Here is a 14,039-nt window from a genome sequence, read left to right on the forward strand (position 1 = left end):
TCTTGCAGTTTTCCCTGGTAATTTTCTTTGTCTTAGAACAGTGGTCAGTGTCATACTACTGCAACTGCTCTCTACAACAGTAGTCCACAAGAGTTAGCGGTCCTAGAGAGCTACAATGTGTGTACACTCTTATAAAAAAGGGTTATTTGTTTGTCACCATAGGAGACCCTTTTTTGGTTTCAGGTAGAACCCTTGTATTAGTGAAGAGTTCCACTTGAATGTAGGGACAATAAAGTACACTTTATGGTTCTACGTAGCAATGTATTTTCTAAGAGTGTAGACTTCTGTTTCCACCCAGCTGATTCAGCTGCTTTAGTGCTGGGCTGGAGAAAAATCCTGCACATCCTATACAGATGTAGGATCTTCATTTGATCATCCTGTTGCAGGAGAACTCTCCTTCGATGCAGGACATTTTAAATGTGTAGTGTATTTGAAGTTTAAAAAGGCTTTTGAAGTTTTAATTTCCATTTTGAAATTTCAGACTTGATTTTCCATTATTTATAATCTACACATTTTACATTTCCTGTTGCTGCAGGATTATTTTCCTGCTGTGGCAAACTAGCTCTAATTAAGATTCTATATCTGTAGTTCCTCAGGACCGGGGTTAGGGACCACTCTCTTAGAGAGCAGATGGGGTACTCTAAGTGTGTTGTGGATGAGGTGAGCATGTTTGGTTTTGAGGAAAGGACAGTTCACTGCACTACACTGTGAGTTTGCTCTGTCGGCACACATTTTTCTCTCTCAGGTGGAATGCATAATAACAGGCTTTTGTTCTCCCTCTCTCTCTTCCTCTCCCTCTCTCTCTTTCTCTCTCCAGTACAAAGTTGAGCTTTAAGGAGCGGGTACGGATGGCAAGCCCTCGCGGCCAGAGCATGAAGAGCCGCCAGACATCCATCAACAACGACAGACGCTGTTCCCCAGGCAACGATGTGGCAGGTGCTAACACGGGAACCAGCCCTGCCAAGGTGCAGAAGAGCTGGAGCTTCAACGACCGCACACGCTTTAGACCCTCCCTGCGCCTCAAGAGTCAGTCACGCACCACGCCCTCCGAGGGTGAGTAGAGAGGATGTGTGCCTCTGTGTGTCTGCGTATGTGTGGGTTTATGTGTTTGTATACAGTATGTGCTTTTTAAGAAGTCCACAAGGGGAGAGTCTAGAGCTGTTGCGGTGACCATATTACCGCCACACTGACGGTCACGAGTCATGAAGGCAGTAAAATTCCACATTACCATTTAGTCACAGTAATTAAGCTTCTCCAAGCTCTGATGCTGCTGATGGTCATTAGTAGCCTACCAAACTTGCTAACTGCCTTGTACTCAGCACTCTATTGTCTCTCTAATCACTCTGACATCAATGCAAATGTAATTGAAAATCTAATCAAACACTTCATGAGAGCCCATAAGCTCCTCTTGCGCAACATTTCTATAGGCTTTGAAATTACTTGAGAAAAACTGAGTGATGGCCTCTATTAAAAAGAGGAGGATCCCATCAGCTTTCTATAGGCTGACTCTTTTTATTTCTCTACTTTTCTAATATTAAGCACATTGCTTCTTATTTACAACAGGAGTATAGCCTACCTGGCTGGCATGAAAATTAACCACAGGAAAACCATCCTCCATTTGCTATTTAAGTGCAGAGATTACATGCAGTAAGCTGCCAGCCCATCTTAATCTTTTCTTTTTATTGGCCAGTCTGAGATATGGCTTTTTCTTTGCAACTCTGCCTAGAAGGCCAGCATCCTGGAGTCACCTCTTCACTGTTGACGTTGAGACTGGTGATTTGTGGGTACCATTTAATGAAGCTGCCAGTTGAGGACTTGTGAGGCGTCTGTTTCTCAAACTAGACACTAATGTACTTGAGCACCGGGGCCTCCCACTCCTCTTTCTATTCTGGTTAGAGCTAGTTTGCGCTATTCTGTAAAGGGAGTAGTACACAGCATTGTATAAGATCTTCAGTTTCTTGGCAATTTCTCACATGGAATAGCCTTCATTTCTGAGAACAAGAAAAGACTGATGAGTTTCGAAAGAAAGTTATTTGTTTCTGGCCATTTTGAGGCTGTAATCGAACCCACAAATGCTGATGCTCCAGATACTCAACTAGTCTAAAGACTAGTTTTATTGCCTCTTAAATCAAAACAACAGTTTTCAGCTGTGCTAACATAATTGCAAAATAGTTTTCTAATGATCAATTAGCCTTTTAAAATGATAAACTTGGATTAGCTAACACAACGTGCCATTGGAACACAGGAGTGATGGTTGCTGATAATGGGCCTTTGTACGCCTATGTACTGTATATACTGTATATCTCGCATTACTCATCTCATATGTATATACTGTATACTGTATCCTTCACTATCTGTTCTTTACTATCTATTGCATCTTAGCCGCTCTGTCACTGCTCATCCATATATTTTATACTTCTATATTCTCATCCCATTCCTTTACTAGATTGTGTGTATTAGGTTTTGTTGTGGAATTTTTAGATATTACCTGTTAGATACTGCTGCACTGTCGGATCTAGAAGCATAAGCATTTCGCCACACTCACAACAACATCTGCTAACCATGTGTATGTTACCAATAACGATTTGATTTGATTTCAATTTTCATTTGAGGAAAAGATAAATAAATATTATATTGTTGAGTTTCAGCTTGGAGTGGAAGTCTGTAAGGAAGCGACAATCTATCTGCAATGTTAAAGCTGATCTACCCCCGAAAAAATGTGAAAATAAATAACTTGACACTTCTTTCTGTCTCTCAGTGGACACAGGAATGGGGAATGATGACGTATTCGGCGACAGGGTTTGCCACTGTGATGTCACTGTGGAAGACCTATCAGCTCCATTGAAGGCTGTCATCAGAGCCGTCAGGTGAGTGCTTCAGCCAGGTCACCCGTGATACAAGTCGGTATTCGACGTAGAATACTGATGTGAAAACCGGCCGCTAAGGGCAACAGTGAGCTCTGTTACCTTGAAGTATGTTTCTGTTTTGGACGGGCGTAAGCATCTCCCTCTGATTCCAAAGGTTGCAAGTTCAAATCCAGAGATAGAAAGTTGTTTTTGATATTTTTGTTTTAAGTCTATCCCAAACCATAACCCTTACCTTAACCGTTTGGAGTTAATACCTTACCTTAACAATTCTGAGTTAATGACTAAACTTATTCTTAAACACTTCAAAATTTGACGTTTGGAAGAACTCCGAAATTTGACATTTGTGAAACTTGGATGAACATCTAATTCTGACGTGAGATTGTGAGAGCTGGTAGGAGTGCTTATCTACAGTGAGCTCAAAAAATATTCGTACAGTGACAAATATTTTGTCGATTTTGCTCTGTACTCCAGCACTTTGGATTTGAAATGATACAATGACTATGAGGTTAAAGTGCACTGTCAGCTTTAATTTGAGGGTATATACATCTTGGCCATGTTCTGTTATAATCTCCACCCGGCACAGCCAGAAGAGGACTGGCCACCCCTCATAGCCTGGTTCCTCTCTAGGTTTCTTCCTAGGTTTTGGCCTTTCTAGGGAGTTTTTCCTAGCCCCCGTGTTTCTACACCTGCATTGCTTGCTGTTTGGGGTTTTAGGCTGGGTTTCTGTACAGCACTTTGATATATCAGCTGATGTAAGAAGGACTATATAAATACATTTGATTTGATTTGATTCATCCATATTGAGTGAACCGCTTAGTAATTATAGCACTTTTTATACACAGTCCCCCCATTTTAGAGACCAAAATAATAAGGACAAATTCACTTAAGTGTATTAAAGTAGTCAACATTTTTATATTTGGTCCCATATTCCTAACACGCAATGATTACATCAAGTTTGTGACTTTACAGACTTGGATGCATTTGCTGTTTGTTTTGGTTGTGTTTCAGATTATTTTGTGCCCAGTAGAAATGAATGGTAAATAATGTATTGTGTCATTTTGGAATCACATTGTCCTGAATGATGAGTGATACAGACGCACAACTATCATATCCCCAAGACATGTTAACCTATCACTGTTACAATAAAACATTTTGGGGGGTGTGATATTTATGCCTCTAACTTTGTCACTCATCATTATTCACAATTAATTCAGGACTATCCGTAATCATGGTATCATCCACATTAATGTAGAAGTATTTAGAAACATTATATTCTCCCTTAAAATGGGGGGACTGTGTACAAAAAGTGCAGTCATTTCTAAACGGTTCACTTGATATGGATGAAAATACCCTCAGATTAAAGCTGACAGTCTGCTCTTTAACCTCATAGTCATTGCCTAATTTCAAATCCAAAGTGAAGGAGTACAGAGCTAAAACAACCAAACGTGTCACTGTTCCAATACTTTTGGAGCTCACTGTATATCGCTATATAGATCCCTATATACTGTAGACTTTTGTTTTCTTATGCAATCTTTTGTAAAACATTCTATTTATTTTGTACAGGACATGACTATTTTAAACAGTGTACATAGCAAACGCATCCCCGACCACAATCTTCACTTAAACATAGAGCCTTCCAGGGCTCCTTCACCTCCCTCTCTCCCCTCGGGCTCCTGCGGTTTTTAGATACAGCAGATCCAGAGCATGGGCCTCCTCTATGTTGTTCTAGCCCAGTGCTTCCAGGGATTCTGCTAACCCCGTGATGGCTCAGGGAGAACAGTTTGGGTGTTTTTTGTTACATCTGGCCCCTTACTAACTCTGACCCCGACAACATGTCTCTGTTTACTCATGTGGCCACCATACTGGCACTGTCTCTCCCTCTCCTTCACCATCGCCCTCCCTCACTCTCCTTTTTACTACCTCTTCTCTCTCTCCCTCCCTCTCTTTTTCCATTTCCCTTTAACTCTCCATCTCCCCCACCTCTCTCTGGCGGTGTCAAAAGATGTCCTATTTTGATTGTCTGCCAACACCCCAATTCCCACCCACAGGTTGTTGCTCCAGAGGACCCCCTCTCCCCTTGCCCAGCTTGCTTGCTCAGCAGGCCCCCTTTGTGGGCAGTGGGAGTGGAGACGTGTCCCTGACTTTCCCAGGGTGTCGGGTTGACACCCTCTCAGTCAGAACTGTTTTCACAGCACCTCATCTGTCATGATGGTTTCCATTTATACAGTGAGGATAATGAGCAACTGGAGCAGTTCTGGAGCCATTAGGGGGTCAGAATGAACCAACTGTAGAGAGCCACTTACCTGCATCAATATTATTCACTCAGCTGTACTTGTACATTAAGGTACAGGGATAATACAATTCTAGTGTGGTTTGGTTACAAAATAGCTCAGTCAGGTTTTGTTTACATGACATGTGCTACGGTTTCATAATGTTCTTGTGATAGTATTTGAGTAATGTTCATTTTACCTCCGAAAACAAAAGGTAAAGGCTAAAGTAAAGACAGCTTCTTGTCAAGTACTGGTTTATGCATAGTTAAGCTGTTGTTTCCCTCTAGTGGCTGACTAAGAGATGACAGGTAGATAGATCATGGCACAATGACATGATTCTGTTTGATTCTCACCACTTTTCCACCCAGGATCATGAAGTTTCATGTAGCAAAGAAGAAGTTTAAGGAGACTCTGCGCCCGTATGATGTGAAAGATGTGATAGAACAGTACTCTGCAGGACACCTGGATATGCTCTGCAGAATCAAGAGTCTACAGACTAGGTGAGATGCACACACGCACACACACACACACACACACACACACACACACACACACACACACACACACACACACACACACACACACACACACACACACACACACACACACACACACACACACACACACACACACACACACACACACACACACACACCTTCATATCTATGTTCACCTTCTCCACTTAATTCACGTGTGTGTCTGTCTGTCTATGTGTGTGTGTGTGTGTGTGTGTGTGTGTGTATATATCTGACCCTCCTATGTACCTCTTCCTCCCAGGCTGGACACCATAGTGGGTCCTCCTCAGCAGCAGCTGCTGAGCCCCAGAGTCAAGACCTTTTCCTCCCCCTCCCTGCACGTATATTACAACCAGGCCAGGAGGAAGTCCATGCCAGGGACCAAGTCTGTCCCAGGGTTAGGCAACCCCCCCACCCCCCACTCGCCTGCCTAAAATAGGCTAACTGTAGACATCTCATGCATCGATGTGTGACTTTTTAAACATTCTAGTCTCTTGCATGGTGTTATTTTTAACAATGTCTGAGAATAAACAATAATGTTTCAGGAGTTAGGATTGTTGTCTTCGGTTAAATCAGTGATATAACCCTGATTGACTTGATATTACACTGTGTCTTTCAGCCAAAAGAGTGGAATCTACTATAGTTTAGTAGTGGATTGTAGTAGTGGTAGTCTAGTCTGGTTTTAAAGAATGTAATTGTAGGTGGTACATACGTGGTGCCTGTAGTTGTCCTTTTTTGATACACTTCAAGTGTGTGTGTGTGTGTGTGTGTGTGTGTGTGTGTGTGTGTGTGTGTGTGTGTGTGTGTGTGTGTGTGTGTGTGTGTGTGTGTGTGTGTGTGTGTGTTGTATCTGACCCCCATGTCTCTCCCATACAGACTGGCCACTGGACTGGGTCCCACACTGAGCAGCAAACCTGGGAACATGTCCTCCCCCTCCCTGCAATTATATTACAGCCAGGCCAGGAGGAAGTCCGCCCCAGGGATGAAGTCCCCAGGGTTAGATAACACCCCTCCCACACCAACCCCTAATAACATAGACCCGCTAGCCACTACCCCCAACTCCATCCTGTCCCCCGTTCCTCACACAGAGGACAGTTTGAAAGGAGATGGTGCTATGTCCATGTGTTCATCAGGGAGCAAAAAGCCTGTGTTTGTAGCACTACAGAGGCAGGATAGGTTTAAAGGTGAGATGATGATGGCTCAACCTACAGGCTTCCAAAGGGACTACAAGAGTTTCTAATATATTGCTTACACTATCAGGTCACTTTTAGATCTTTAGATTTAGAGCATCAGACCAGAAAGGACACACTGCTTTCACTGAATCAACCCAGATTTAGAAGCTTTGGACTCCCTGATGACATAAAGGTGTTCGGAAATGCTTCTTAACCAATGGAAACCTTCAACTAGCAGATGTAACATATCCCCAAATGTGTGGTAGAAGTAAAGCTCCCACATGAAAGTTTACTATAGAATATAAAAGTTCTTACTGTAGAATTCTGTAGTAAACTGTAGAATACTATACTACACACTGTAGTGTCCCTCAATCATGTGTAGTACTTACTGTGGTATACTGTAGGGGTGGCAGGTAGCCTAGAGGTGAGAGCGTTGGGCCAGTAATCAAAAGGTCGCTGGTTTGAATTCCAAAGCCGACTAGGTGAAACATCTATCGACGTGCCCTTGAGCAAGGCATTTAACCCTCATTGCTCCTGTAAGTCACTCTGGATAAGAGCGTCTGCTATGTAAATGTACCACAGTATTATCTGCAAACAAAGCACTGTAGTAAATACTGCAGTAATGTCTGCAAAAATACTACAGTCTGCAAAAACACGACAGTATTTAAATTACAGGTTGTAAGGCAACAAAATAGGAAAAACGGGGATGAATACTTTTGCAAGGCACAGTAAGTATTTCACTGTAACGTCTACACCTGTTGTATTCGACGCATGTCACAAATTAAATTAGATTTGATTAGTAAGGGGGAAAAAGTGAAGTGCGAGTGGGGTGGGGGGTGAGAAGGGGTGTGAGGGGGGGTGCTGTGGGATTATGTAATATACTCTGAAAAGGTAGGGTTTCAGATGTTTCAGGGTTTCAGTCCTACCTACCTAGATGTTATGGAAAATGATCTATTTTAGCATTTCTCCTGTACGTTTCCTGAAGGAGAAAGCCTACACTTCCATGTCAAAGATAATAAAACAAAAACACGATAGTAAATACTACAGTATATTACAGTCCGCAAAAACACTACAGTAAATACTACAGTATACTACAGCCCACAAAACACTACAGTAAATACTACAGTATACTACAGTCCGCAAAAACTGTACATTAAATACTACAGTATAGTAGAATCCGCATAAACACTACATTCATTATATAGTATATACTACAGTTTTATTTTACTACAGTATTTATACTATAGTTAACTGTAAATACTACAGTATAGTATTCACTGTAGTATGTTTGTGGACTTTAAACACACTACAGTGAATACTACAGGTAATCTGAGAAAAAAAACACTACAGTGAATACTATGGTATTTATCATAGTATACTATGATATTTTTTCATGTGGGCTGCTATGAATGTGAGGTCTGTCTCAAATATCTTGCATGTTGCTGCGCTTAGGGGACATAGTAAAGATACAGCAGCAGCTGTCAATCTAACAGAATCGATGTTCCTCCTGCAAAGAGTTGGCTAATGAATAAGGATCTCTCATTGTGGAACTTTTTGTGAACACAGAGAATGGCTGTAGTTACCAGTTGGTGCAGATTGTTGTTTTTAACATGAACTGTAGCTTGCACTGTAGCTAATTATAGCTGTAGTTTAGAAACCCTGAATGATTGTGTTTTGAATGTAGCCTGTGGTTTGTTGTGTGAACTGTGACTCTGTAGTGTGGGTTGTTGAATCTAATCATGGTGTGTCTGTTCTAACTAACTCTAACACTGACACGCTTCCATTAGAGTTAGGTCTGTTGCCTGCTGTGAAGTGCCCTTGGAAGAGGCTGGGGTGACGGTCAATGTACCCATTTGTCCACTTTTTGTGATTAATACGACAAGTGTGTGTATCGCAGGGTGGATCAGATACTGGGTAAGGGCCAAATCCCCATCGACAAGAAGATCAGGGACAAGCTGCACCCTGACAGGGATACTCTGGAGGACATGAGCATGCTGGGACGTGTGTGTAAGGTGGAAAGACAGGTGACCAATTAAGCCAATTACATTAGTTTGTGTGTACTCGTAGAGAAGTGTCTCTTGCACACACTGTAAAAAAAAAAATACAGTTGATTCAACTAATAATTAATTTAGTGACTGAAACATAGCCTTTTTTAGTTTACTAAACATTTCGGTCGATGTGTTACCTGAACTTAACATTTTTATCTGGCCCAAACTTAGTTCCAACTTGAGAAAAATTAGGTTAGGGACACCCACACAGTGCTTTTAACACACAATGTTTTCAACTTACATATTTATAGTCATTATTATTCAACATGTCCTTAGCTGGGATTTGAACTCACAACCTCTTGGTTCAAGTCTTTCTGATCGTCGTGCTACACCACCGTGTGTCAGATATCAGTTAATCTGACTATTCTCTCATCATTGATTTGATTGACTTATTTAATGATTTTCTGTTTGAATGTTACTCCTCACTATGATACATTTTTTTTTTATTATTTTGAACTTTTACCAGTGCAAAGTGTAGGAATACAGGTGAAATCAGTCATTGACACAGACATGGTGGTGTAGCAGGAAGATAGGAATTTCATGAACCAAGAGGTTGTTAGTTCAAAATCCCAGGGGAGAACCTGTTGAATAATAATTACTGTATAAATGAACATGCACAATGTAATCATGTACAGTATGTCAGTATGTGTCAAATACGTAAGTTGAAAAACATTGTATGATAAAAGCACTATTTGAATGTGTGGGTGTCGCTAACCCAATTTTTGACTAGTTTTATGAAGTTGGAGCTGACTAAACATTTAAATTCCGATAACAATTTTATCAAAAACTTGAGTAAACTAAAAAAGGCTTTTACTATATAATAATTAGTTGAATCAACTAGATTTTTAAGAAAGTGCAATGAACCCTTGCTGCTTTTAACGGTCATGTCTCTTGCTCTTCCCCCTGCCCAGGTGACGTCCATAGAGTCAAAGCTGGACTCTCTGCTGGATGTGTACAGGCAGGTGTTACAAAATGGTTCGTCTTCCCTCACCCTCTCCTCCCTGCCCCTGTTTGAGCTGGAGCACCAGACCTCTGACTACCGGAGCTCCATCCTCAGCAAGGACCTGTCCTCTGGCTCCCCCCAGGGAGGGGAGGGCAGAGGGGGGCATGAAAGTGGTGGGGGGATGTCCCGGTCAACAACAGGCCATCTCTCCAGGGGCCTCCAGCTCATCCTGGCCCCCAGCGAGCTCACCCTCAACACCTGCCCCCCCTCCTACCCTGCCTCCACTGCATCCCTCACGCCCTCGCCTCTCCTGCCCCCTGACAGCCCCTACCCGCTCCTCACCACACCCAGTAGTTTCCCCAGGCGAGCGCACTTCCCTGACCTCCCGCCCCCTCCACCATCCGCTGGTGCTGCCACCCTTCAGCTGCCCCCCATGGGCCCCCAGCAAAGACGTCCCCTCAGCCCCACCCCAGATGCTACACAAGGGGGTAGGCTGGAGCAGAGCTCAGGCCTCTCTATGGTGGTGGTCTCCGGGGTGGACCATGGAAAGGAGGGGGACAGAGAGGGTGGACATAGCTGGGGCAGGGTGCAGCTGAGGGGGAAGCCCCATTTGAGGGAGGAGGGCCCCTGGAGGAGGCACATGAGCCTGGAGGTGGACCCCATGCTGCTGCTTTCCTCTGGATGTGACGGCAAGCCCTCGGAGCAGGAACAGGGGCTGGGGAAGTCCCTGTCGGCACATAACCTCACCCAGCCATCTGCAAACAACCTTCCTAACCTGTCCTTCCCCCTCAGCAACAGTAGCAGTTCTAGTGACGACTGCCATGGCGACCCCGACGCTAGCAACTGGGGCGAGACAGACCTTTTCATCACCGGCCGTGACCTGGAACCGCAGGAGGACCAGTTTGATTTCCTGTCCCAGGGGAGTGACCTCCTGTCCCATCCCACAGCGGACGGTACTGGCTGCTTGGACGTTCTGCGGACTGAAGATGGGGGGTCCTTAAGCAGTCTGACTGGTCCCCACACCCCCACAATGGGCAGTGCAGAGTCCCTCAACAAGCCTACCCACGTACGACTAAAATAACTCTTCCATAGGAGTGAATAAGATAAACCCTCCCCCCAACACATACATTACCAATATTACCATCCAGCAAGAGGACTCACTGGACAAACAACAAATAGAATTGCAACTGTTGATTATAACTCTGTTTTTAAGAGATGGGGGGGTTTCTCACTCCTTTCAATCAAAGATTTCAGGCTCCCTTTATACTCTCATACATATCATTGCATGGACTATTTCGAATTTCCTAAAACAGGAACAAGCAGAGAAACTAACAGGGGGAGGGGAGATGGGGGAGGAAGATTGAACAAAAGAGAGGATGGTCAGATAGTGTTAATGTTTGCTCTCTCGGCTATGCATGACCACTGCATGTCTAAACCGCGCTTTGGGGTCGAGGGCGTTCAAGCCCCTTCATTAGCCCTGGAAACACAGTCATGATGGCTGAGCCCAACCTCATAAGTCCAAATCTCACCTGTTTATCTGCATGTTCCAGTAATGTATCCTCCAAACCCTTGGGAGGCAATTATGAGCAGTCAGCAATTATTACCCAAATATAGAAAATGTAGTAAATACTGTAGATAATACAATAACTCATTTGATAATAACATAAGATAACTCTACTGATGTAAAGTTGTCAAAACAATTTTTTAAATACATTTTACAACCTTGTGTGGCCATTTGATTTTGATGACAAATCCAATATGCTGATTGGGTGCTCTAATCTGACAAGGCCAGTAGCATTCAGTATTTTCACTTTTAAAGGCAAACAACAGCCAAATAAGATCAGTTATTACTGTGATACTGTAGATGGTGAAACAAGGCTGTGGTACACTGCAGTTGTCGGTCACAATAAACACTACAGAATTCAGGGTTCCTTGTCCTACAGCTCATGTGCCCACAGTATTCCCTTCTGTTACTAGCTGATTGACAGGGGACACTTCAAACTTTGAAAATAAATACAGTTTATCTCCTCAAAATGGATGAGCATTAGTCTATGACAGGTTGGGGACATCTCTACAAGTGGTTAGCCAGCCTAACACTTTGTCAGTAGCTATAATGATCAGAACTTGTTACAGACTTGCCAAGGTAAAGATGAGCGGTGTGAGAGTAAGTCAGAGGAGTTGGATCACAAATACAGGGAGAGAGGACCTGATCCACCATGATTTAGTCCCCTTAAAGTAGTGGTATGTGAGCCTACAAGCCTGACACTTCCAATAGAGCACACAGGATCCTTTGTCTAGAGAAGGCCACTGGTCTTGTGTGTCTACTGTCCAACCAATGTCATCACTAATGATGCTGTCCATAGAGATACACAGACAGGAAAGTAATGAACAAGCCATGTTGTAAGTGGATGGAAAATATGGTAACAAGTCTGCTGTCAACGAGCTCAGCTTCTGAATGTGATTTGTCTGTTGTTTGCATGTCCCACTGCCTTACGAGGCCGCAGCACTGCTGACTGCCACTCAGCCTGAACACAGACGACTGCTCTTGAATGAGAATATGCACAAACTGTGTTAGACATCTTTATTTTCTCTATGTTGCACCTTTTTGTTCTTGAAGGAGAGAGGCACAACAGTCTTATATGTATTCTGTCGAGTTAACGATGACAGCTTCCATTCAACATGTTTGTTTATGTTTTTATTTCGTTTTTTGATTGGTGCATACGTGCATTGGCTTAGCTGATTAACAATTATACTGTATAACGTGTATATTTTATGTTCATATGTGTGACGTGACCAGCAAAATCTATATAGCTGTGTGTTACAATGGGATTTTGTATGAAAATGGCCCGAGTTGGTATGATAAATGCACAACTGAAAGCACAATTGTTTGGAGACTTTGGAACCTGCATATGTGACTGGTGGTGGTGTTCTCTGTAATGAAATGTTTTCCAGATACATAATCAAAAAAATGCGCTACAGACAGGAAGTACTTGTACACAGGACAGATGCATTGGATGTAGGACTGAATATTGAATCCACTTGGATAACTATGGAGTATGAACTCTTTCATAATATCATGCTTGGTCTAAAGTCTGAAGTTATATAAAATTTACTTCACTGACATTAATGGTTCATTTCCCTCAGTTTATTCTGGAAATGCTCGTTCCATATGATTTCAATCACTTTCTGACTGCACCCCTTTTGATTTGAACGAAACCTTCCATACATGTTTGTCCATGTTGGAAGTGGTCAGAAAATTACTTTTTGGACCTGAATGCCAAAACATTCAGGATCTAGAGGTGCTCAAAGTTGACACATTTTGCATACCCCACCCTACCACGAGGCATCCATGTCTTCATCACTGAATAAGATAAACGGTTGAGTTTGATATAATTTGAAAGCTTACAAACAGGGTTATCAAACTGTTATGTGATTTATTGAAAGAAAGCCTATAAAATCAAAATGATGTCCTTTTTCAGCTTTAACATAAATGATCTAAAAACACGTCAACTCAGATTTTTTTTCATGTTCATATACAGTACCAGTCAAAAGTTTGGACACACAAGGGGTTTTCTTTATTTTTACTATTTTCTACATTGTAGAATAATAGGGAAGACATCAAAACTATGAAATAACACATATGGGATCATGTAGTAACCAAAAAAGTGTTTAACAAATCAAAATATATTTTACCTTTGACATTCTTCAAAGTAGCCTCCCTTTGCCTTGATGACAGCTTTGCACACTCTTTGCATTATCTCAACTAGCATCACCTGGAATGCTTTTCCAACAGTCTTGAAGGAGTTCCCACATATGCTGAGCACTTGTTGGCTGCTTTTCCTTCAATCTGCGGTCCAACTCATCCCAAACCATCTCAACTGGGTTGAGGTTGGGCTATTGTAGAGGACAGGTCATCTGATGCAGCACTCCATCACTCTCCTTCTTGGTCAAATATCCCTTACACAGCCTGGAGGTGTTTTGGGTCATTGTCCTGTTGAAAAACAAATGATAGTCCCACTAAGCGCAAACGAGATGGGATGGAGTATTGCTGCAGAATGCTGTGGTAGCCATGCTCTTTAAGTGTGCGTTGAATTCTAAATAAATCACAGACAGTGTCACCAGCAAAGAACCCCCACACCATCACACCTCCTCCTCCATGCTTCACAGTGGGAACTATCTGTTCATCTACTCTGTGTCTCACAATGACACAGCGGTTAGAACCAA

The 14,039-nt window shown here is 42.6% G+C and overlaps 1 protein-coding gene across 15 annotated transcripts in view; it reads left to right on the forward strand.

The window, feature by feature from the left end:
- LOC115153192 (potassium voltage-gated channel subfamily KQT member 5) overlaps nucleotides 1–13,319 on the forward strand; it is a 170,532-nt gene extending 157,213 nt beyond the window's left edge. For 8 of the 15 annotated variants that reach the window (XM_029698368.1, XM_029698366.1, XM_029698371.1 and 5 more), the window contains 7 exons: nucleotides 818–1,053; nucleotides 2,759–2,867; nucleotides 5,506–5,637; nucleotides 5,915–6,049; nucleotides 6,529–6,648; nucleotides 8,722–8,848; nucleotides 9,784–13,319. In XM_029698368.1, coding sequence (XP_029554228.1) covers nucleotides 818–1,053; nucleotides 2,759–2,867; nucleotides 5,506–5,637; nucleotides 5,915–6,049; nucleotides 6,529–6,648; nucleotides 8,722–8,848; nucleotides 9,784–10,896 — 1,972 coding nt within the window. In that variant the 3' untranslated portion in view covers nucleotides 10,897–13,319. The remainder of the gene's footprint in view (nucleotides 1–817; nucleotides 1,054–2,758; nucleotides 2,868–5,505; nucleotides 5,638–5,914; nucleotides 6,050–6,528; nucleotides 6,649–8,721; nucleotides 8,849–9,783) is intronic. The other 7 variants (XM_029698376.1, XM_029698382.1, XM_029698377.1 and 4 more) reach the window with 3 other exon arrangements.
- The last annotated feature ends 720 nt before the right edge of the window (nucleotides 13,320–14,039 follow it).

This window comes from Salmo trutta, chromosome 18 (assembly GCF_901001165.1).
Source record: "Salmo trutta chromosome 18, fSalTru1.1, whole genome shotgun sequence".
In the NCBI taxonomy this organism is placed as follows: Eukaryota; Metazoa; Chordata; class Actinopteri; order Salmoniformes; family Salmonidae; genus Salmo; species Salmo trutta.